The sequence below is a fragment of the Amphibalanus amphitrite genome, unplaced genomic scaffold (genome assembly GCF_019059575.1).
Source record: "Amphibalanus amphitrite isolate SeventyFive unplaced genomic scaffold, NRLGWU_Aamphi_draft 001937F_arrow, whole genome shotgun sequence".
In the NCBI taxonomy this organism is placed as follows: Eukaryota; Metazoa; Arthropoda; class Thecostraca; order Balanomorpha; family Balanidae; genus Amphibalanus; species Amphibalanus amphitrite.
The window spans coordinates 3062-28071 of record NW_024883430.1 but is presented as its reverse complement, the minus strand read 5'-3'; the positions used below and the strand labels follow the sequence as shown (position 1 = coordinate 28071).

At 46.9% G+C, this 25010-nt stretch overlaps 2 protein-coding genes across 2 annotated transcripts in view; both read left to right on the top strand.

Moving 5' to 3' along the window:
* Positions 1-23700, top strand: part of LOC122375848 (neutral ceramidase-like) — a gene marked incomplete at its 3' end in the record, with an annotated part of 34869 nt that extends 11169 nt beyond the window's left edge. The window contains exon 3 of the mRNA XM_043355394.1: positions 23539-23700. Coding sequence (XP_043211329.1) covers positions 23539-23700 — 162 coding nt within the window. The remainder of the gene's footprint in view (positions 1-23538) is intronic.
* Positions 6937-9341, top strand: LOC122375844. Its single transcript, XM_043355388.1, has 2 exons — positions 6937-7075; positions 8733-9341. The coding sequence occupies exons 1-2, from the start codon at positions 7039-7041 to the stop codon at positions 9134-9136; spliced, it is 441 nt and encodes a 146-aa protein (XP_043211323.1). The 5' UTR covers positions 6937-7038; the 3' UTR covers positions 9137-9341.
* Positions 23701-25010: the final 1310 nt, after the last annotated feature.

The window sequence follows — 25010 nt, the reverse complement described above, 5'->3', positions numbered from 1 at the left end:
GCAGCGTAATAAATCAATTTTCATTAAAATCGGCCCAGTAGCGGCCGAGTTATTGCAAGAATAAATTTGTTGACTCCTCTTGGCCGGCGGTGCCCTGCGCCGGTATTCATTGCCAAACGTCAGTGACCTTCCGGCTCTGATTTCGGTCAGTTTTGCAAGCGAAGAAACTGAGCCTACGGCACGTGCCGTCTGCTCGAAGCCGGCCGCGGCCAAAATCCCGCAGAGATGCGCCCGCCACGTGCAAACCGCCGAGCGCACCCCCACCAAAATTTTATACGACAAATGGTTGCACGCGCCCGACTTGCAAGAATAAATTTGGTGAATCCTTGTGGCGGGCGGTGCCCTGCGCCGGTATTCGTTGCCAAAGGTCAATAACCTGCCGTCTCTGATTTCGCTCAGTTTTGCAAGCGAAGAAACTGAGCCTAAGGCACGTGCCGTCTGCTCGACGCCGGCCGCGGCCAAAATGCCCTAAAGATGCGCCCGCCACGTGCAAACCGCCGAGCGCACCCCACCAAAATTTAATACGACAAATGGTTGCACGCGCCCGACTCGGCCCGAAAAATTTCAACCCCGCAGCCCAATTACCGTCGCCTCGCAACAGCCCGCCAAAGGGAACTGACGCGTTTCATACATACATACATACAGACATTTTGATTTTTATAAGAGTAACTAGGTGTCCAGCATTACGCGCAGCGTAATAAATCAATTTTCATTCAAATTGGCCCAGTAGCGGCCGAGTTATTGTCAGAATAAATTTGGCGACTTCCCTAGGCCGGCGGTGCCCTGTGCCGGTATTCATTGCCAAAGGTCAGTGACCTCCCGGCTGTTTCCGCTCAGTTTTGCAAGCGAAGAAACTGAGACTAAGGCGCGTGCTCTCTGATCGGCGCCGGCCGCGGCCCAAAATCACGCACAGATGGACCCGCCACGTGCAAACCGCCCAGCGCACCCCCTCGAAAATTTAATACGACAAATGGTTGCACGCGCCCGACTCGGCGCGAAAATTTCAACCCCGCAACCCCCACCATCGCCTCGCAACAGCCCGCCAAAGGGAACTGACGCGTTTCATACATACATACATACATACATACATACAGACATTTTGATTTTTATAAGAGTGAACTTGGTGAAGGTGTCCAGCATTACGCGCAGCGTAATAAACCAAGTTTCATTGCAATCGGCCCAGTAGCGGCCGAGTTATTGCAGGAATAAATTTGGCGACTTCCCTAGGCCGGCGGTGCCCTGTGCCGGTATTCATTGCCAAAGGTCAGTGACCTCCCGGCTCTGTTTCCGCTCAGTTTTGCAAGCGAAGCAACTGAGCCTACGGCACGTGCTCTCTGCTCGGCGCCGGCCGCGGCCCGAAACCCCGCAAAGATGCGCCCGCCACGTGCACACTGCTGCACGCACCCCCTCGAAAAGTTGATACGACAAACAGATGCACGCGTCCGACTCGGCGTCACCAAAGTTTCAACCCCGCAGCCCGCACCGTCCCGAAGCAACAGCCCGCCAAAGGGAACTGACGCGTTACATACATACGTACAGACATTTTGATTTTTATAAGGGTAACTAGAGGGACAGCATTACGCGCAGCGTAATGAATCAATTTTCATTGCAATCGGCCCAGTAGCGGCTGAGTTATTGCCAGAATAAATTTGGCGTCTCTTCCTGGCCGGCGGTGCTCTGTTCCGGTATTCATTGCAAAAGGTCAATGACCTGCCGGCTCTGAATTCGCTCAGCTTTGCAAGCGAAGAAACTGAGCCTAAGGCGCGTGCCATCTGATCGGCTCTGGCCGCGGCCCAAAATGCGGCAAAGATGCACCCGCCACGTGCAAACCATCGAACCCTCTCCCACCAAAATTTAATACGACAAATGGTTGCACGTGCCCGACTCGGCGGCAAATTTCACCCCCGCAACACGCACCGTTCCGGAACAACAGCCCACCAAAGGGAACTGACGCGTTACATACATGCATACATACATACATACATACATACATACGTACAACTACAGACGTTTTGATTTTTATATAGGCAAACTAGGTATCCAGGATTACGCGCAGCGTAATAAATCAATTTTCATTCAAATCGGCCCAGTATCGGGCGAGTTATGGCCAGAATAGATTTGGCGTCTCCTCCTGGCCGGCGGTGCTCTGTTCCGGTGTTCATTGCAAAAGGTCAATGACCTGCCGGCTCTGAGTTCGCTCAGCTTTGCAAGCGAAGAAACTGAGCCTGTAGCGCGTGCCATCTGATCGGCTCCGGCCGCGGCCCAAAATGCGACAAAGATGCGCCCGCCACGTGTAAACCGCCGCGCGCACCCCCTCGAAAATTTAATACGACAAATGGTTGCACGCGTCCGACTCGGCGCCAAAGTTTCAACCCCGCAGTCCTCACCGTCACCTCGCAACAGCCCGCCAAAGGGAACTGACGCGTTACATACATACATACATATGTACAATTGTACATGCATACATACATACGTACAGACATTTTGATTTTGATATAGGCAAATAATCGTGGAACAAGAATAAACCCTGCATCTCACTGGGGCTCACCGCTAATTTCACCAGGGAAATGGGCTCTGCTGAAGTCGGTGATCACTGCTCATTGCAGACCAGAGGCCTCTTGCACCAAATTACTTACCTAGGTAAATTCCGATTTTACCTAAATTCTCTTGCACCAAACTATCCACCAAAAAACGCTACCGTGAAAATCTACCTAGAAATTCTACCGAGCGGCATCGGAACTTACCAGTTGTTAAACTCCGACCGGCTGTTTTCCTCTTGCACCGAAAGCCGGAAAGAAGTACTCGCGGATAAATTTTTGACGGTTTGACGGTAAACGCGGGCTTCCAAAATAACTAGCAAAACCTTAGGTAAAATGATTCAATTAGAAACAATAGGCACAATACACGATAATCCACGGGTACTTTTATGTAAATTAGGCATTACAAAATGTTTAGACAATGATAAATCAATGTTTTATGAGTGAATAATAATATAATTGACCAAATGCTCCATGGGTTCACAGAGGTGCTTCTCCGTACCAAGGCGATAAACCTCCGTAGCAGAACAGCCAGGTTGAAGACTCACTCGTTGTCATGGAAACGAAGCTTATTTGCTCAAGTAATTTAATATCAAAATAACTTCTATCGGTATTTACGTAAATGAAAAATGATTTCATAATACCAAAATGTATATTAATAAAAACAATATCCATTTAATTGTTTTCTTTAGTTACTATTTGTTTGCGCCCACAAATAATTCGTCGCCGAACAGCCAATCAAAACAAATCCTAAAAACGCGAGCTGTCAACTTTACCTAGGTAGGTAGGTAGGATGGTGCAAGAGAAGTTACCGCCGTAGGTAGTTTTACTAGGTAGGTATTTTGCCGATTCTACCTAGCTAGGTATTTTGGTGCAAGAGGCCTCTGTGCGCGGAAGTATAGCCTCTTTATGCTTCGTGAATCGCCGATCCTGAAGCAGTCAGAAGTCTAGAATGGTTGGCGGCGCGAAGGAGCTCGAAACCTGTATTAACCCTCGCCCGCGTAGGGGGGTACCCCCCTCCCCTCGGTTTTTCGCGAATGACTCGCGTAAAAAGCGGCCGATCGCGACGAAACTTTCAGTACCCTCGAGTTAATTAATTTTACACCTACCCTGATTTTTTTTTATCTAATCAAAATACTAAACGTGCCTGCCTCCGTTAATAATATGGTGCCGCAGATAATGGGACAATAAATGCATTTGTTCGATGCAAACGAAGCTCATAACTAGGTGACAACCAAAGTGAGTCTTATATACCTACCCGTAGGTATAGCAAGACATAATGTTTGCAGGGGTCTTGCAACTGCCGAAATGCCGCAATGCAACATCCCAGTGCTTTATTTATTATTTTGTTCAGTCAAAAGATAAGGTAACAAAATACTAAACAGCGCATGGTAAAGTATATAGTTAGGCGGTGACACGCCGTTTTTCCTCAAACCCCGCCAGTCGAGCTAGCTCCCATGCTTTTTTTTTCTCGATAGCTCAAAACACTTCGGATATAGAGAGCTGAAACTTGGCATACCTGACCTTGGATTCAAGCCAGGTCTTGTGACACCAGCCGCATTTTCAGGACAGGTAAATTCACTGACCTGGCTATGACACCTTCGGTCACATGAGGTCAGATCGGTCACGTGATCTCACCGCTACGGGGAAATATGGAAACTGTTACTTTGGCGCCGGGCATGATCTAAAACTAGCTCGAGCACACGAAATCGTGATTTCATCCACTCATTGCAAGGTCCGATGCTTCATTTTCATTGCTGACCTTGCATGACGTTACTTATGACGTAACTAGGGGCATAAGAGTTTTTTTTTATCAAATAACTCCCGAACAAATTAGGCTAGCGGGTCGGGAGAGCCACCATTGGACTCAACAAGACCTGATGAACCGGATAATATGCTAAATGACCACTTTCGACCAACTTCGTGACCTAAGCGGCTCTGAACTCTGAAGTGACCTTGACCAGAGGTTAACACATCAAGAACAAAAGAACAAAAGTAAAAAAAAAACTTAGCGGAATAAAAGTATATTATTCGACGCGCCGAGCTGGAAAAAACACGACGATGCCAAACTCGCGGCTCTGCGACCATTTTTGGCCGAGGTTAGTTACCAAAAATTGAGCCCGTTCCTGCTGCCACTTAACCTGACCTCAGAGGTTACCAGTTGACCAGAGCCCTTCAATCGGGTACCAATCGCTGCCTCTCGTAATGGCGCACATGCTCATTTTTTCAGCGAGGCCTTAGCTTCATTAGGCGCGAAAGGGCGAGGGGCTCGTAAGACCTCTTTTCTCTTCCGTCCGGGCGTATGTAGAAAACCAATAGGTCCGTCGAGGGTTAAGGGAGCGTTTTGTGCGGTTTTTCAATACATGCATACAACTTACAAGCAACGTTATTCTGGTTTTGGCCGTTTTCAAAAATGGGAAATGCGTGTAGTAGCCGTTTTCACGATGGGTTACCTGGCGAACTCATCAAACTTGACCAACTCTGCACCGAAGAAATCTCTTCAAATAGTTTATTCAGCATTAAAACGTCTGATCATTTGAAGAAAAAAAAAACAGGCATATTAGCAACTGTGCAACCCAAACTGATAACTGTTAAGAAATATAATGAACCAAATTAAATCTCAACACGCGGCTTAATGCGCTGCGTGTTGGAAGCAGAAAATATGTCATGCATTCCAATGGGAAGTGCGGAGACACGTTTTGCACGCGTAAGCGCTGTGTTCCGGCATTTAGTGAAAAGCGCACGTGAACCATCAATACCTTTAACACTAGTCAGCCAAAAATATCAGCTTACTCTTGATTTTACTGTTTGACGTTCTGTTCAATCCTACCCCTCATCTTGTGACTTATTCATTTGTGCGCTTGAAGTGATCCGCCATCGTTCACCCGCGCCGGGCCGGTGCTCCGCGACTTCCGCGCCGGGCCGGGGGAGGGGGTGTCTGAACACCCCCCCCCCCCGTCTAACTCAGCTCCTGGGCCACGTAGCGACACGCGGTAAGCGGCATTCGAAAGAGCGTCAAAAATAAGGACGAAAGCACTTCAGTCATTTTTTTAATCAGGTCAAAGGTCAGGTCGCCAGAGGCCCAGAGCCCAGGTCAACAAAGGTCAAATGTAGTCCATTTTAACAATTTTGGAAACTGCCAACGGCTAACTCGGGAACCAATAGAGCTACAGCGCCGCAGAAAAGCGCATTCGATAGCCCTTTCACAGACCGTTCTGGGTAATGTTATCAGATTTGAAAATGACTCAAGAAACAGGCCGCAGGTCAATGAGAATGAGGGTTAGGGAACAGGGTAATTACATTTTCAGGAAATGTGTAGAATTGAAGTGATCACGAGAATACCTACTAAAACTTTTGCCACGCTGGGCCACTTTTTATGCGAGTTATTAGCAAAAAAAACCTAGGGGTGGGGTCTATCATACCCCTCATTAAGTGAGAGGGCTTATCGCTGCTAGTCCCAAACACTGGGGAAAAAAACTTTATATCTTGCTATAAAGCTCAGCCGCAATCTTATTTGACCGTATAAAAAATCTATTTGACCGTATAAAAAATTTTCTCTTCAGGAATAAACCCGTCTCCCGAAAAAGAAACATAATACTTCTCCGTATTGAACCGTAATGTGCTTGACTGATTGAGACTATAGAGGGCGACCGTTCGGACTTCGGGCAGTTTCCTTCTCAAAGTGATGTCCCGTTCGGGCTTCAGTCGGCGTTCGATTATAAAATCTGCAATGTCTGACCTCATTCCGTGGCTCATCCTAGGCGGATCCAAGAGCGAAGCTGTAAAAAATCCTGTAGATAAGAAACCAACGATATAAGGAAACTAAAATTAGTAACGTGGTGATCGTGGAGATAGTCTGGATTGCTTGTTTGGTAAGCTTATAGTGAAATTTTCTCGTTTTTCTATGTGATTTGCTAAACTGCGTGGCCCCCCAGTGACGCGATTTCAGCTCCACTGGGGGGGGGGGGGGCAGCGGCATCACTGGGGGGGCCGCGCCCCCCCCCCCCCCAGTTAACATGTTAGAGGAGGCCCTGGAACTCACCGTTAAGTATGCATTAATTACATATCACGGCTTTATGTCCTATTAGGATGTGCATTTTTTGGCGGACCCCCATTCCGAAAACGTAGCTGAGCCCCCGCATACAAAGGCATTTAGGAATTGCATAGTTGGCTCCCACCGCCCGATCGTGCACTATCAGTTCAGCTATGTCATTTTGCGGGGATCAGTTTCATAATAACATCTTGGTTCGCTTGTCGTTTCTGGGAATGGGGGGACCGGACCGCCCACCGTCAACAGGAGCCAATCATGGCGGGTACCTCTGTGACGTCATCTCCTCCGGGGTAGCCTCTGGGCCGATGACACGGGAACTGTTACTACCTTTCCATTTCAAGGTGGACGCTGAGTGGTAAATGAAGTCGTAAATTCACGTGTTTCTAGTGGTAAACGAATGGATATGAGCTAAGGACAGCAAACGGCTCATCCCATATCTTTCAACCGTCCATGGAAGTGCGCAAGTTCTACGGAGCATCCAGTCAACGTAAGTACCAGTGGAAAGTGCATCTGCTAACTATTTGAAGTAATTGGCGAATTTTGTTATTGACATGAATTTTAATCATCGAAGGAGGCATAATTCGTGTAGATAATTAATTATTATTTGACAGTAATATGTACATCCCTCGTCTCATGCGCATGTTCGGAGTTTTTTTTTCGACAAAACATATTGAATGCCTTGGATAAAACCAAAATTATCTCAAAGGCTATGACCTACCAGTCACTCGGAAATCATAATACCAAGGCGCCTACAGCTCCACACCATGGACTGGACCCATCATTGCATACATTTTCCACCAGATTGACAACAATACACTTAAGTTTATATTTGCTTCCAAAACAAACTTGCTTATTGTTGCCACACTTGGCGTGCCATTTGTTTAGTGACGGACCCAATCGAAAGAGTGGAACATCGCTCGTCTCTGATATTACATATTTTCGATTGGCTGATAACACAGCCCTCGAGTTATACTCAGTTTTGTCGAATAAAAACACCCACCACGCAGTAGGACGAGGGCTGTTAGTATGTCGTGCACCTTATGTCTTTACTGTTTGTTGCAAAAGTGTGACTTCTCGCTAACTCTTTTGAATAACGATTTATCCTATTGTTTGTTCAACTACAATAAGCCTAAAATTTAATTTTTGGACACATGAATTGCATGTTCACAACCTATGCGCTGGACAATTCAAAATACCAACATTTTCAATAGCATTTTCAAACACATGGTGGTTCTCGCATCGATGGGTAAAATACACGACTGTGTGCGGAATTCGTTAACACATTTGCCAAATACCCATGTACTCTTGCTTCATACATGACATTGCCCTTGAATCGCAAGAAGAAAATGCTAATGAACATGTTTCTGAACTCTATGAATGCACGCTTGGTTCCATCAAGAAACTAATCAACGAATAACTAGAGGGACAGCATTACGCGCAGCGTAAAGAGGGACAGCTGCGCGTAATGAATTAATTTTCATTAAAATCGGCCCAGTAGCGGCCGAGTTATGGCCAGAATAAATTTGGCGTCTCCTCCTGGCCGGCGGTGCTCTGTTCCGGTATTCATTGCCAAAGGTCAGGCTCTGATTTCACCCAGTTTTGCAAGCGAAGAAACTGAGCCTAAGGCGCGTGCCGTCTGCTCGGCGCCGGCCGCGGCCAAAATCCCGCAAAGATGCGCCAACCACGTGCAAACTGGCGAGCGCACCCCCACCAAAATTTAATACGACAAACAGATGCACGCGTCCGACTTGCGCCCAAAATTTCAACCCCGTAGCCCGCACCGTCACCTCGCAACAGCCCGCCAAGCGTGACTGACGCGTTACATACATACGTACAGACATTTTGATTTTTATATATGTAATTTTACAGTAATGCTACTGAAAATCATGTAGTGTAAATCATGTATTTCAGCGTGCATCAAGGCATGAAAATAAATATGCAATTGCATGTATAACAGCGAATTGTATTACATCTGAATATTGGCTTATTGCGTGTTAACGATTTATGTCCGTCAGTGGGCTATAAATACCTTGGTCAAAAGCTATTGATCCACCAACGTCAAGCTGCATTTACGGATTTACACGGTTGATATTTTGACTTATAATAACTATCATCTAATGACCGTCATTGTTTCATTTCGCCAGGGTTCGTGCCTCAGGCAATAGCTGCGGGCACCGATGTCTGCAATCACCACTGCCGCGACTTCCATCGCCGGCAACTTCAGCAGATTATTCGAGAGAAGTTAAGAAGTTTCAAAGAGGAGCAATTCAAAGTTCAGTTCGAGGTGGTCTTCTTCCATGCTTCCTGCATCGATGGCCTCATGCGGCGCATGAAAAAGGAAAAGTACGGCTGGCACAAATCTGACGAGGAACGTCTCGTTCCCTATCTTGGTACAGGCTGGTTCGAGCAGCACATAAACCAGAAAGATTACAATCGTGTTGCCCATGGCACATTCCAGGTGAAACCCCGTGTGTGGGGACAGCTAATGAAACTGCGAGTCAGGTTCACCAGAGAGAAATGTGTTCGTGGAGCATCTGAGACAGGTTGAACGGGGAGTTTTCGTTGGAGTTGTGTGAGGCGATTTTAGGTAAATGGTTGGTCAAAAATTGTTATCTTGGCGCATTTTCTGGATGTTTTGCGTTGAATTAAGTGTTTGAGCATGTCGTGTGATTTGCATATATGTACATACCCGTGACATTGTAACTGGCCATTGTTAGGTATATTAGAAGCCACCATGCATTTCAATATATCATTTCATGATGTAGTCTCAAAAAACTGTGATGAACTAGTTAGCATGATAGGAAAACAGCATAATGTAAAGCTGAAGCCGACAAAGACGGAGATCGAATCACTTTCTGCTTATCGGCGAAAACGTTTGTGGTCGTGGAAAAAGTGCGGTGGCTGGAAACGTTCTCAAATGGTGGAAAATACCCCTGATTTCTCGTGGAGTGTGAGTAACGTAGTACACTTTTGGAACAACGTGCTGATCGAAAACCGCCATTTGCAGAAACGTGTTGCAAAATTGAAAACTGAGAAGCGCGTGCTTCAGAACCGACTGAACGCCACTAAAGTCAGGTCAGAGTCTGTTGGCAAAAGAGGAGAGAGAAAGCGTCTAAAAAAGGCTAGCTTGACCAAGCCAAGCAATTCTGAATCCCCAACAAAAGTTTTACGTCATGTCGTCAAATCTGGCGTATCATTTCATCAGTACGGCAATTTACGTTGTCATGGTATGCCCGGGCGCACAAAATTGATCAAACGAGACAAAGAATTACGGGCTGACGCCGAACGTCAAGGGCATCTTCACGATCGAAGTGCAAACTCCTCCCAGATACCTTTGCTCACAGCATGCAAGCGAATACTGGGTGGAACCCGTGGAGCCGGAGAGAACGCTCCCGGAAAACTTTGGTTCAAGATAAGTGGAGATGGCACTCAATGCCGGAAAGTTGGCTTTGTTAACCTGACTGTTGAGCTTATCCGTCCCCTTCCAGCCAAACGCTCAGCCACTGTTTTAGCCTGCGTCAAGGGAGCTGAGGACGCCGAGACCCCAGACCTGGTGGCTGCCCTGAGGCAGATTGATGCTGAGATGCAGGCTATTAAGGACATCAACGGTGTACCCGTTCAGTTTTATCTCGGCGCCGACCTGAAATTTATATGGATGGTGTTGGGCCTGGCAGGCGGTTTGAGCGACTTTCCCTGTCCATACTGTACCGTTCATCGAACCAAAAAACATCTGGAAAGAGGAGAGGAGCGCTCGATTGACACCATGGCTGCTCTGGGCAGTCAGAGCAAAATGGCCAGGAAAAAGGCATCCTACCGCCAAGGCATGAAGGGACCTCCCTTGCTGACGCAGATCCCTATCCGTCGCGTTATTGCTGACGAGATGCACTTGATTCTGAGAGTTTTCGATCGCTTGTTTTTGAAAATTAAGGTTCAGCTTGCCAAAGAAGGGCGTTTGGCAGATCTTGAGACCAAGATGGAAGTCATTCTGAAGCGCAAGGTCAAAATTACAGAAAATATGCTTGTTTCCACGAGACTAAACCTGAAGGACCGCGAACTGCTCTTGGACCAGCTTAACATGGGACTGCCAGTTGAGGAATGTGGGAGGCAGTTCATGCGACTTATCCGCTCTGTTCGTGAAATGTGTCGCACAGGCGAGGCCGACAGAGCAACGCTGCAGCGTTTGTGTGACGATTGGCGGGTCCATTTTTTATCTGTGTGTCAGGATAGCGATTTTACTCCGTATATGCATATTATGTGTTTTCACCTACCCGACCTCGTGTGTGACACTGATGCATTTTTTCATCATTTCAATCAGCAGCTGGTGGAAAAAGCGAACATGCAGCTACGGAAAGATGCTGAAAGATACAAATATTCACCACATAGTTTGATGCTGCAGAGTGTTAAACGTCATATGCTGTCCTAGGAATGTTAGGAGGCAGTTCATGCAACTTATCCGCTCTGTTCGTGAAATGTGTCGCACAGGCGAGGCCGACAGAGCAACGCTGCAGCGTTTGTGTGACGATTGGCGGGTCCATTTTTTGTCTGTGTGTCAGGATAGCGAGTTTACTCCGTACATGCATATTATGTGTCTTTACCTACCCGACCTCATGTGTGACAATGTTAAACGTCCTGTGCAGTCCTAGGAATGTTAGGAGGCCAATACACGAAAGAGGTTGCAATAGGTGTTTCCGTTCCATGATTATTCCAACGTGCTTAATTTTATCATAGTGGCCATCCTCTATCTATGCCAGGAGTCAAAGAGGCTATTCCTGGCACTGAGTCAATAAAACATGGCGATGAAGTGGGTACAAGAGTCACCGATCACTGTTCGTTCCAATCAGTGATGAACGTCCCCACAACCAAACGTCAGTCGACGTTTCGACAAATGCTACTAACTGAAAGAGTTGCAGACCAAATATTGGAGATGTCAATCGGTAGCAATCTTTTCAGATGTCAAAGGATCAATCTGGTAATAATTTGGTACATTTTGTATTTCGAACCTACGAGTATGCATATTGCTTGCTTAATTGTTTTTACAATGCTACGCCAAGGGCATGTAAACCTTAATTGTTGCACTAAGAAAATAAAATTCGGAGAAAGGCACGTTGACGGTTTTTAGAAGCCAGTTTAGAAGACAGTTTCTTTCAGATCTATCGCTTAGAACAGTCAACATTTTTTAAACCTTGGTACAGTTTCTAGGAAAATTTTCTTTTGACGTAACTACCTTTTCTCACTTGTTTCATAAAAAAATGCTAAGTCGTTAACAGTATAACTAAAATACCCACTAACTGTATCCACTTATTCAGAATCCCACTGATGTCCAGCTCCTCGTCAAAGAGGTTCAGTGGGATCCAGTGGGATCATCAGTTTAAGAAACTGGTGCACCAGCTGAGTAACAATCGTGCCGTGGTTTTTTTACGCCATGCGCAACAAGTCATGCTTAATCCTGGCCCGTATTGGTGTTTTACCAGCCGCGAACGTATATGGTCCGTTGGACCCTTGCCGTTTGTCCCTTGATCGAGCTAGAGCTTCGCGGATGAAACGGGCAAGCTACCCGTGACGAGAGGAAGCCGATGACACCTAGTTTTAAGGTCCCAGGCTATTGGCTGACCTTCCAGGTCAGGTCAATGACCCAAAGGTCGGGAATATCATACCTTGTTAGAACTTCGTAAAGTGAGGTTGTGATAGGTTTTTCCGGGGTGCTGACCACGATGTCATGTTAATTTTGGATCATATATGATGCCCCCATGCAATTAGATCAGGTAGGGTCAGGTCGGGTCAGGTCAGGCTACCAACCAGTGGACGAGTCCTGTCGGGTATTGATAGTAGGTGTCAACCACCACTGACAGCTTCGTAACATGTTACAAAGGCACCATAAGTTCTTAGTAAATGTTCAGATGGGTGATGAATTCGATATTAGCTTCAAAAACTTCCCTAAAAACATGTAACACTCGCAAAAGTGAACCAAGGTCATCAAAGGTCAATGACTTTGATCTGACCTTCACTTGACCTTGATGCCCACTATAATGCATGGAACCAACATTTCACATGTCTGAGCCTTTACAACTTCAAACAGAGTGGAAACACGCAGATAATGCTAACCGATATATGTACGTCGAATCGCGATTCCCGCCCAGCATGGTCTCGAGAAATTCACTACGTTTCCATGACAAGTCTAAACCTGAAACACTAAACAGACTCTTTCCGCAGTCAGGAAATCGCATGCGAGAGCCTATTGGGAGCACGCTCGCATCAATCGCACGCTTCTCCGCATGCGATTGATGCGGGCAGAATTTTAATGCATTTCAATAGGCTCTCGCACACTATTTCCTGAATGCGGAAAGAGTCTGTTTCAGCCTTAAATCGATTTAGCGAAATTTCACGTGCGTTTTTCTCGGATGCTATTCACCTTATGCAAAAAATGAGCATATATATGGTTTTAGCTGGCATCTAATCCTATATTTACGTTTAACCCGCGCCCCGGCCCCCCCCATTTGGTACACATTTGGTCAGATATGGTACAGATTTGGTCAAATTATAGGTTCAGTGTGTTTCTTCGTAGCTATAGCTAGTGACTAATTACTTATATGCCTTCTTTGTCATACTATCAGACATTATCATCGACTAAAACACTTAAATGAATTCATAATTTAAATATGTTTGTTGTAAAAGAGATTTGGTACAGATTTGGTCAAATTAAGTGTATTCACCAGATGCCCGTCGTGAAAACGGCTAATATAAAATTTTTAGTGACTCTGGCTCCGACTCCGAAACGGCAGTCAGGGCTCGAAACCACTAAGCTTTCTCCAACCCACCATTCAGATCGCAAATTCCAAGATCGATGGAGGTCCTGTATCGATAAAAACACGCATCGATCTAACGCGTAAAGGCTCCAGACCGTACACGTGGAGGGAAGAATGTCATGGGACCGTACCGTTATGTTTACCTGGCAGCCCGGCGTTTCAAGCTAACAGTCAGGCTACCTTAGTGTTCGCGCAATCATCTAGCGGACTGGCATTGTTGACAACACGTACGAAACGTCAGAAAGGTTTAAAGGCTGTGTGATTACCGTCACTTATTTCCCTTCTCAGTAGCAGAAACAGCGGGAGGGCTGCGAGAGGGTTAAAGCGTCCAACCCTTCCGGCCCACGTGTGAATGTCCGTGCCCTCGCTACCGCTTCCAGAAACTGACGCGCGCGGCCGCTATTGTGCGCCCGTCAAACCCAGCCCGCCCTTTGACAGCGGGCGGGTCATCAGCGGTCCGCCCGCGTCCCTTCCTGTGACGTCACTACGGTCCTGGAACGCAAGCGAAGCGTAGCCCAGCGGTGCATTGTTGTCATTGTTGTGGGTACATACTACATAGGCATTAAAAACAATCAGCTCGGCTAGCATCATGTCTCTCTCGTCCAATAGTGTAGAATGGTGTGTAATTTGACCTCCCAAGATGAACATGTTTTAAGGTCGAGCTCATGACCTGACCGGTAAAACTCATGTTGCATCCCAATCGATTGCCTATTGTAAAACTGGACGCATTGGAGCTGTTTTACTGCTCTTCCATGTCTCCATCACATGTCAATTGTCCAAAAGTGCTTTTTTCGACTGCTTAACCCTCGCCGGCACAGGTGGGGGGGGGGACTATATTCGCGAAAAACCTCCGGGGATATGGTTGCAATCCCCGGAGGTTTTTCGCGAATAACTCGCGTTAAAAGCGGCGATCGCGACGGCACTTTCAGTCCCTCGCATATGTCAATTTAACACCTACCCCGAAAATTTCATGACCTTGACCCAAATGACCTTTGACCTGTGACCTACTTCCCGAGACCATGTTTGGCCGGAATCGCGATTCGGCGTATGTCGGCTCGCATTAGCCGCACGTTTGCGCTTTTTGTGGTTTCAAACGCTCAAACATGTGATTTGATGTTGCTCCCATGCATTTAGGTTGATGTCAAGGTCACCTGAAGGTCAGGTCAGGTCATTGACCTTTGGTGAACTCAATCCACTTTTTCGAGTTTTTCATGTTTCTAGGCTAGTTTTTGGAGCTGAATTCAAATTTAGCAACCATTCGAACATTTACGAAGTAGTGTTGGTGCCTTCGTAACATGTTACAAAGCTGTCAGAGGTGGTTGACACGTATTACGAATACCCGTCACGACCCCTACTGGTTGACCTGACCTGACCCGACCCGACCTGGTCTAAATGCTCAATGACATCATCTGTGATCAAAACTAACACGATATTCGGGATCGACACCCCGGGAAACCCCATAGCAGCCACACTTAACGACTTTCTAACCGGTCCCGATTTTCCCGACTTCTGGGTCATTGACCTGACCTAGAAGGTCAATTGATGACCTAGGACCTTAAAATTGGGTGTCATCGGCTTCCTCTCGTGACGGGAAACAAGCTCGTTTTTCTGCAAAGCTCTAGCTCTCAGAGGAGTGCAAGATAGAAATATCCCTGCACTGTAGACCCATTGCCTAAAACCTCTACTAGAAAGGTTTAGGTTTTTCAAAAGTGCTACTTCAACCAAACAGCTTTCGCGTGACACGTGCCGCCATGGGTGGAGCTTTTCCGGGAAAGTTGGTGGGGCGAAAAGGCATCAAACCTACACTGTCCGATTGTCAAGTTGAATAAAATGAACACTGAATCAATTCCTGTCGTGGCAAATGTAACATTTTCCATAACACAGACATTCCAAAGCTCCTCAATGATTGATTTGAAAAGCAACAAAGTCCTGCAAATCAGCTTAAGTTGGTGGGTCAAAACACTTATTGGTGGGGCAAAATGGCAAGTTGGTGGGGCAGCCGCCCCACTAACTGTACAGGAAGCTCCGCCCCTGCGTGCCACGACGATCACCTATATGTAGATGTATTAAGAGCAATTAATTACGGGGTAGAAGAAATAGGCTTCCCACAAAAAGGGCGGCAGGTCGATCAGCCCAACCACTGCAACGGTTACTGAGGCATGAAATATATGCCTCTTAAAAGCGTTACAGGCTGGTCCGGGCCATTATACCGGGCTTCTCAAAAAAGTTAGATGGATTTCTTTTGCGAATAGAGGACCCCTAACAACATTAACCCTCGCCCGCACATGGGGGGGGGGGGGTGCCATCCCCCCAGGTAGTTTTTTTCTGCTCTGCACTCAACATTTTTAAAGCTAGAAGCCTGATTTTTCGTATAGCTGCTCCTCTATCCTTTCTCGATGTCCACTAAAAATTTCAAGATTCTGTGGTTTTTGGTTTCGGAGATATGACCTTGTTTTTCAGGTCATGTTATGACCCAAATGACCAATTCTCAACATCTTGCGTTGGCTATGGGCCTTGTGAGCTTCTGACACCTTGATTTCGGCCTTTTATGCCAGTCTCACCTCCCACCTATCATGGAACATGTTGTTCGACGATTTACAGATGTCAAGGTCAAGGTCAAGGTCAACCTAGGTCATCTAAAATAATTGCGTTTTAGGCAAACTGAATTTATTTTTCGTGAAGTTTTTTGACTGCATTTTTGGTAAAAGCTTCTCAGATCATGATTTCATGTGATATGGACACATACACAATCGGTGCACACATCAGTATACACACAGACACACATAGACATACAACACATATAATTGATCTTGACCTAACTTGACCTGAAATGACCTCAGCAGCAAAAACCTGGTCGGGTAGTGTGACAAAGAGCTTCTAGCTGGCTTGGCACCAGAAAACGGCATCGCCATCGGTATATGATAAGCAGCGCACTTGATATCCGACGGTGACCCGAAACAGCAACATTTTTTAGTTTGACCTGACCTGGAAGGTCAATGGCTGACCTGAGAAGGTAAAACTGGGTATCATTGGATTTGTCTCTTCCCAAAAAATCTTTTTGGTCTTTACCACCAAGCTCTATCTCCAACAGGAACGAAATGGCGCGGGGGTGGTGGCAACCCCCCCCCCCCCATGTGCGTTCTAGGATGGGAAAATGGCATGTGCGGGCGAGGGTTAAAGCAAAATCAATGCACGTGGAGAAACGGAGAATTTTTCATACATTTATATCGGATTTATATGACACCATGATTTGAGCTTAACCCTCGCCCGCACATGCCATTTTCCCATCCTAGAACGCACATGGGGGGGGGGGGGTTGCCACCCCCCCCGCGCCATTTCGTTCCTGTTGGAGATAGAGCTTAGCGGTAAAGACCAAAAAGATTCTTTGGGAAGAGACGAATCCAATGATACCCAGTTTTACCTTCTCAGGTCAGTCATTGACCTTCCAGGTCAGGTCAAACTAAAAAATGTTGCTGTTTTGGGTCACCGTTGGATATCAAGTGTGCTGCTTATCAAATACCGATGATGATGCTGTTTTCTGGTGCCAAGCCAGCTAGAACCTCTTTGTCACACTACCCGACCAGAATTTTGCTGCTGAGGTCATTTCAGGTCAAGTTAGGTCAAGGTCAATTATATGTGTTTGTATGTCTGTGTGTGTCTGTGTGTATACTGATGTGAGCACCGATTGTTTTTTGGTCCATATTACATGAAATCATGATCTGAGAAGCTTTTACCAAAAATGCAGTAAAAAAAGGTAAATTTAGCTTGCCTAAAACGCAATTATCTTAGATGACCTAGGTTGACCTTCACCCTGACCTTGACCCCTGTACATCGTCGAACAACATGTTCCATGATAGGTGGGAGGTAAGACTGGCAAAAAAGGCCGAAATCAGGGTGTCAAAAGCTCATAAGGCCCATGGCAAACGCAATATGTTGAGAATTGGCCATTTGGGTCATGACATGACCTGACAAACAAGGTCATATCTCCGAAACAAAAAATCACAGAAACTTGAAATTTTCAGTGGACATCAAGAAAGGATAGAGGAGCAGCTATACGAAAAATCAGCCTTCTAGCTCTAAAAAATGTTGAGTGCAGAGCAGAAAGACTACCTGGGGGGGGGGGGGGGGGTGGCAACCGCCCATGTGCGGGCGAGGGTTAAAAAATGAAGCCGTGGTCTTAGGAAGTAAAAGCAAAACTCGTGAAATTATTCTTTCCCAGACTTAGTCGGTCGGTTCGACACCACGGAAGGTCCGCAAACACTTTAGGGCAAAGAGAGCAACATCTTGAAACACAATTTTCCACATTATTGACAAGTTTCTGGCTCGAGGAAGTGTTAACAATAGGTTCACGCAATGCAAGGAACACAGCGGCGGCCATAAATCCAATCAAAGGCTCACGGCGAACACCACTCGTGTGAGAGATGCGCCTCAGACTGTCAATGGTCAGCGATATCGGGTGGCTCTGCCGACGTTTTGGAGGGTACTGCAATATCAGGATGAGCAGAGATCCGGAAACGTTTAAGATCCAATGGTTCCAGCAAGACGGTGCCACGCCAATACCGCTAAAGAAAACCGGAAGGGCTGTGGGAGCGCTTCGGGCAGCGCGTGATCTCGAGGTTCGAGACACGTCCGTGGTCGGCGAATTCTCCGAACGTAACCCCACCGGACTTTTTCCTTTAGGACCACCTCAAGTCCCAGGTGTACCGAAACCACCCAAAAAGTTCCGAAGATCATAAGGGTGCAGTGAAGTCAGCGGTGTGCCGTCTGCAGCTTTCCATGGGTCGTGCTGCAGCAGAGGTCGCGCTGCGCCGGGCTAAACTGTGCATCGAGCAAAAAGGGAATAATCTCGAACATAACCTCGGCGCGGCTCAGAAAGGCGACTGCCGAGGATCGAAATCCCTTCAAACGAAATGTCTTTGATGAGGCTTTTAGGTGATACCCAATTATGGTTTGTTACTCTGATAAACCCTTCAATACACGTACGTTAGTTATAAAATCGTCTAACTTTTTTGAGAAGCCCGGTATGTAAATGCTGATATCTTTCCGTTATCTTAAAAAGATTTCGCTTCGCTTGCGCGGCCCGTTCGCTCGTAATAATATTTCTCCTTCGTTTTAACCCTCGCCCGCAGGGCATATTTTAACAATTTTTTACTGCGTCCTTAAGTTGAGCAGAGGGCACGTGCTATGACTAAGGGCACAGGGCAAGGAACAGACTAGGGCACTGAGGAGGGCAGAAAGTAGGGCAGGGCAAGGCACAGGGCATGGCACAGGACATTTTAGAGGGAAGGGTACAGGTCAGGGCACACAGCAGGGCACAGGTCAGGGAACCGGACGGCACAGGGCAGGGACGCAGTGGGTCAAATCAGCAGGGGCTACGTTCCAAGGCGAGGGGGCTGCGTCCCAGAATGGGACGCAGTAAGTGCCTTAAAATATGCCCTGCTCGCCCGTATTCGTGTTTGCCAGCGTCTAACGTATAGGGGGGAGGGTCCGTTGGACCCTCCTAGCCGTTTGGCCTCTGATGAAGCTAGAGCTTCGCAGAAAAAAAACGAGCGTGTTGCCCGCGACGAGAGTAAGCCGATGATACCCAATTTTATGGTCTTATGTCATTGGTTGACCTTCCAGGTCAGGTCAATGACCCAAAAATCGGGAAAATCGGGACTTGCTGGAAGTTCGTAAAGTGAGGTTGAAAAAGGGATTTTGCGGGGTGCTGAACACGTAGTTCAAGTTAGTTTTGACCCCATACCTATGATGTCTTAACGTATTTAGGCCACGTCGGGTCAGGCCAGGTCAGGTCAACCAGTAGGAAACCTGCCAGCCATCCATAGCAGATGTTGACCACCATTGACAGCTTCGTAGCATGTTACGAGGGCACCAAAACTACTTCATAAATCTTCAAATGGGAATTCGAAATCAGCTCCAGAAACTACCCTAAAAACATGTAAAACTCGAAAAAGTGAAGCAAGGTCATCAAAGGTCAATGACCTTGACCTGACCTTCACGTGACCTTGAAACCCATACCACAAAAATATTGGAAATTGCGCGGATAATGTGAGCCGACATATGCCAATTCGCGATTCCGGTCGAACATGGTCTCGAGAATCAGACCACAGGTCAAAGGTCATTGGGGTCAGGGTCATTAAATGTTAGGAATAGGTATGTGTAAAATTGATTAACTCGAGGGTACTGAAAGTTTTGTTGCGATCGGCCGCTTTTTGCGCAAATTATTTGCGAAAAACCGGGAGGGGTCCGTTCGACCCCGCTGTAACTGCATGTGAAGTCACTAAAAATCTGTCTTTAAAGTAAAAAAGGTTATTCCTCGAGCTGAGAGGGCAAAGTTGTACAGTTGGAGTACTTTAACACACCATGTAGGTACGTACTTACACGCATACATTCTCGAATTAAACATCAATAATACCTACTATAGGCATATTGCTCTTTGGAACGTCGCTTTCGGTATGGGGATATCATGGGTCTGGGCCAGCTGACACGGGTGACATCCCCTCAGTGGGGTTCTGGCATGGTCTGCGTTGGCTCATCCACCACCACAATGGGCGGTTCCTCAAAACCAGCGTAATTGACCGGTGTGAGGCGGCGACGTGAGGCACGCGAGTGCGGGACCGTCCCCACGCCGTGGCGGTCCGGGTCAGGGGAGCAGCCCCCTCCCCGCGCGGCGGGCGGTCGCCCATTCATCCGCGACCCCAGCCCCATGACTGAGGAGTTGACAGAGGGCAAACATCACGTATTTAAACTGGGCAAACAGACGGTGTTCTACGCTAGGGACATCTCGCGGCTGTGATTCACGATACTGCTTCGCCAAACTGCCTTTAGATGGTGGGTCAGTCGGTGTCCGTCTGCTGCTGTGCGCCGAGAATTAGCCCTATAAATTACCATGAATTACACCTTCTAGTGTGACGATACAATCACATTATCATATAGGTCGCGTTTAGATGCAAATGAAGAAACGACTGCGCTGAAAAAATATGTCATTTCATCGAACGCTGAAATGCTCGAAGTGCTCGCTAAAAAATAAACTCGCTAACTGAGCCCTAAAGGTCGGCTGCCGTGTTGCATTGCATTTAAGCCAAAAACGCGGGCTGGGTGTAAGTTGTCGAGAAACAATTTTTGGCCTGAAGTGTCCTCTAAAGTATGATCTACATGGATCCAGGGAACATATTTGCTATCTATGATGGTTTAGGAGATATTGAATCTTAAGTCCTCCGGTGTACCCTATTTTGCGGCGGCCCACGTGTTAAAAGCTGCTGAACATTTTTACTTTGACCAAAAAACGCGGGCACAGTTTTGACTGTACGAAAATGACTCTTGTCCTATCGTATTCCACGTGGGCTGAAAATTCAGAAACCAGGGAACATATTTGCTACGACCAGTACTTTTCACGATTCAGACCGAAACGTGAAAAAATAGCCCCAAAACCCTATGACGGGCACCCCTCCGCGGCGCCCGGCCGCGGGTCGCTAGTTCCCGAAACGACACACCATGTAAGAATAAATCAGAATATAGAGAATAAATCAGAAATAAGAATAAATCAAGAATAAATATATAGCGGTAAGTGACCGCTATATATGTAATCTAGGCCATCGGTGACGCCCCTGAGGTCAAACTGGCACGAGACGGTGCAGGCCATGCCAGGGTGGGGTTCTGGCCTACATATATGGGGTGGGCAATCTCTCTGGTGGGGCCCGTGGGTGTTGGGCAAGCACTCGGTAAATTAAGGGTTACTACTGGCCAGCACCCAATAGATGTAGGTACTGATGATCCGGACATTGCATGCTAAGATGTAAGAATGGTTGCTGCACTGTTACACTGTTACATAAAGAAGACAACAATTTTATCACGATAAAGTCAAATAACGAGGACAAATAAAGGACTAGGGAAGGAACAAAGAACCAGGGACTAAGAAAGACTTGAGAGAAATAAAGGAAAGATTAAGGACAAAGCCTTCAAACAATGACCCAGCCGTCCTTTTTTCTACAATTCTTTACCTGACGCCTCGTCTTTGATACTGGTTCTAATCGAGACCCAGACCCCCTCCCCAGGGCAGCCTGTGCTGACTCCCATCCAAATGACGCTTTAATCATGACCAAGTTCCGTCCACCCCCCCCCCCCATCCGAGGCGTATAACCGTCACTGCCAGCAATGATCGTGATCATTTTCATTGTGCAGCATCCTGCCTCGATTTCCTGAGACTGTTTCTGCTTCAGATAATGACCAAACCGTCATACGTGTGGTCGCCTCAAACCAATAACTTCTCCTCTGACCCCTTAACCAAGACTCTCAGCAAGCTCCACTTATATCATTAATCATGATTCAGCAACGTCCTTAATTTATGCCTGGCACGTCTCTGCTCTAAATAACCATGTACCCCATCCCTCCTCCTCCACCCGACCTCACTTGTTACCACTATCGCCGAACTGATCATGGTCATCCTGACTTGACCTGAGGCCAGTGTAACCAACAGGAAAATAGCCGCCTGACGGAATTCTTTGCCTAAAGACTGCTTCACATACGGAGCGTAAACGCGATGGGCACGCAAGCGGATAGGGCTTTATCGTTTACGCCACGTATGTGAAGCAGTTTTTAGGCAAAAAATTCCGGCAGCCGGCTATTTTTCTGTTGGTAAAACTGGCCTCTGATCATCACGACCAATCATGAACCCCCTGTCCCCACCGTCCTCCCCTGTTCCGCGCCTGACGCCGCCACTGGCTCAACCAAACAGCTGACTGCCAGCTGCGCTCCTAGTCGGTCTACCCGGCGGGCGCTGCCGACACCGAACTGAGAACAGACGGCTCGGAAACAGGAACACTGGGTCAGCCGGTAATCGAACAGGCGCTGGAGAGTCGGTGGAGAGCCCGGATGGCACTAATGATCGAACGGAGAGGGGATGGTGGAATGGTGGATGGGGTGGGGTAGGGAGGGGAGAGGGTGGATGGAAGAAAATAGAACGGATTTGAGTTGGGTAAGGTTATAATCAGAGATGCAGCTACGGTCTAAATCTGTCGAACTTTTTATTTTATTTTCATGATTTAGGGCTTATGATTGTAGGCAAAAGTATGGATAGTTTCTTGAATCTTGGTCAGATCATGACAGAGTCCAAGAACAAAGCTAGACATTGTCGATTATAACCCATTTTTATCTAATGTTCCGTTCCGTTCCGTCAATCTCGTAATCAAACACACCCGGATATTAGTGACGTTACCAAATGCATGAAGTTGCGCAGCCAATTCTCCAAGGCCACCTTAATGTCATACCAGTGTGCACGTTCGAAAAACATAGAACCCTTACATCTGGCTGCTCACACATTTCTCAGTTACATCGTAAAATGTCTCGTCCACATGCAACAAAAACCTACGATTCCCATACATCGATCATAACTGACTTCAACATCAATCAAACTAACTCCCAGACCACACCAGTAAAGGCAACTTACAACCCAAAGTTACCCTCCAAGTTACACCACAAGTTACAACCCAAGTTACACCGGTTCATGGTGTATTCTCAGCTACCCGCTCCAGTGCCGGGGGCGTTTTTCGTCCAGTCCAACAGCAGGTGTTGGGAGTCACGGCACGTGTTGTTCGTTCACGCTCCCATAGCATCAAACCAGCCGGTAGGCCGCTGGGTACCTATCAGTGGGTTCATTCTCAGACTTGTGGGGAAAGTAAAACAGCACGGAAGTGGACGAGAACTGGTCACAGAGCGACGAGAAATGGTCACAGAGCGACGGGGAAGTGGCCGGGGAGAGGGTTTTTGTTGGAGAGTCGAGTGGCATATGGGTTCAGTAATAATGCGGTCGTCGAATCGCTGGGAAGTCGGAGCGTCGAGTTGGGGAGGTTTTTTTCGTATGGAAAAGGCTGAAAGATAATTTATCCAGCGCCACGTTGCGGTAACGATTTTTCTTCTCATTTGAAAAATATTGAAGAGAATTGATCTGGCTCAAAGTCCCTAAACGAAGCATGCTCCAATCGACCAATCACAGGCCTGTAAGTCCATAATTGGCGGGCTCCTTTTCGTCCCTATCTATTACAAACCCTTTACATATTTTGCCACTATGATCCACCTAACGTCCTAACTCTGGTACGTATTTTGCCATCATGACAATCCCTCTAACCCTTCCCCGTCTTCTGTCCCGCAGATGGGCTACGCCAACATCAACATGGTCAACCACGGCATCCACACGCGGCTGTACGCTCGTTCCTACATCGTCTGTGACGACGTCAGCGACTCTGGCACCGGAGACTGCGCCGTGTTCGTCAACCTCGACTGCGGTATGACGGCGCAGATCGTCAAAATGGAGGTTAGTGTGGGTGCTAGGCGGGGGCTTGAGGGTGCCGTGAGTTTTTTTGTGGTTGCGAATTTGTAAAAATAAACTTTTGAGTTAATATTTTTGGTGGTTAATATTTCAGCATTGGCCGCCTTTGGCCTTGGAAGGTATTATTATCCAAATTCTTCAGGTGAGAGAGGGATAATTGGGTTGATAAAGTGCCAATAAGTTCGGAACCACGAAGTTAGTGCACACATTTTTGAAAAGGGGAACAGGAAGATCGGTGCGCTGTGCATCTATGGTCTACCAATTTTATTAACTGAAACTGCTGGAGCGGCAAAATATAATTGCTTCTAGAAAGAGCTTTCTTTTTGGTTCATAAAAAATACCACATCGTAGATAAGCCCACCGAGTTCATTGACTGGGCCGTCAAGGGAAATCAGGAAACATTCGATATCGTCCATAGCTACTTGCTTCCATCTCGTCCAAGCCCTTCTTGCCTTTAATTATAGTTCCCACGGCCACGAAATCCCACATTTTATTATTATTATTATTATGTCAAACATCCACCAACCACAAAACAGTGGGCATTACGGTGGCATAGCACAAACAGACGCACACATGCATACAATTTTACACATATTCATATATGAACACTTAATCGACTAACACAATATTCGGCGCAGTGTGAGGCAATCCATACGCGAAGATATAAATAACCATGTGTCCCATGTATGACAATTAAACTGTGTGCTCCTTTGTTTGAAGATATTTAATCAATTCCTTTTTAGATGCACTTATTATCTGTGTCGGCAAACTGTTCCACAATTTTGAACCCTGGTATGATAAGGAGCGTTTTAAGAAGTCAGTTTTAGGAGCAATAAGATCAAGGTTACAAGCCTGTCTCGTATTACGTTCCGATTTCCTGGTCCTAAAGAGGGATGAAAGTAACGGCGACATGGTTTCTGGATAGAGTAGGCACTGGCGAACAACGGTGAGGACAGCAATGTTGCATTCCAACTCGAGGTCACCGCGCCATGCAATATTTTGATGTTCTCTACCTGCGATGCGCCGCGCAAATTTGACAATTTTTGATATTCTCTTCCTCTGAGCCAGACCACATGTGCCCCAAAGAGACACACAGAAGCGAAGATGAGGAAGAACTAGAGCATTTATCAATAATACGATGGTTTTGGGAGGTAACACATGACGAAGGTGACTTAGGCGGATTAACATGCCTATACATCGGCCTACGACGCTGTCAATATGACTGCTCCAGGTGAAACAACTGTCTATTGTCACGCCTAGACTCACCAATGTACTTTTGACGGGTATCACAGCAT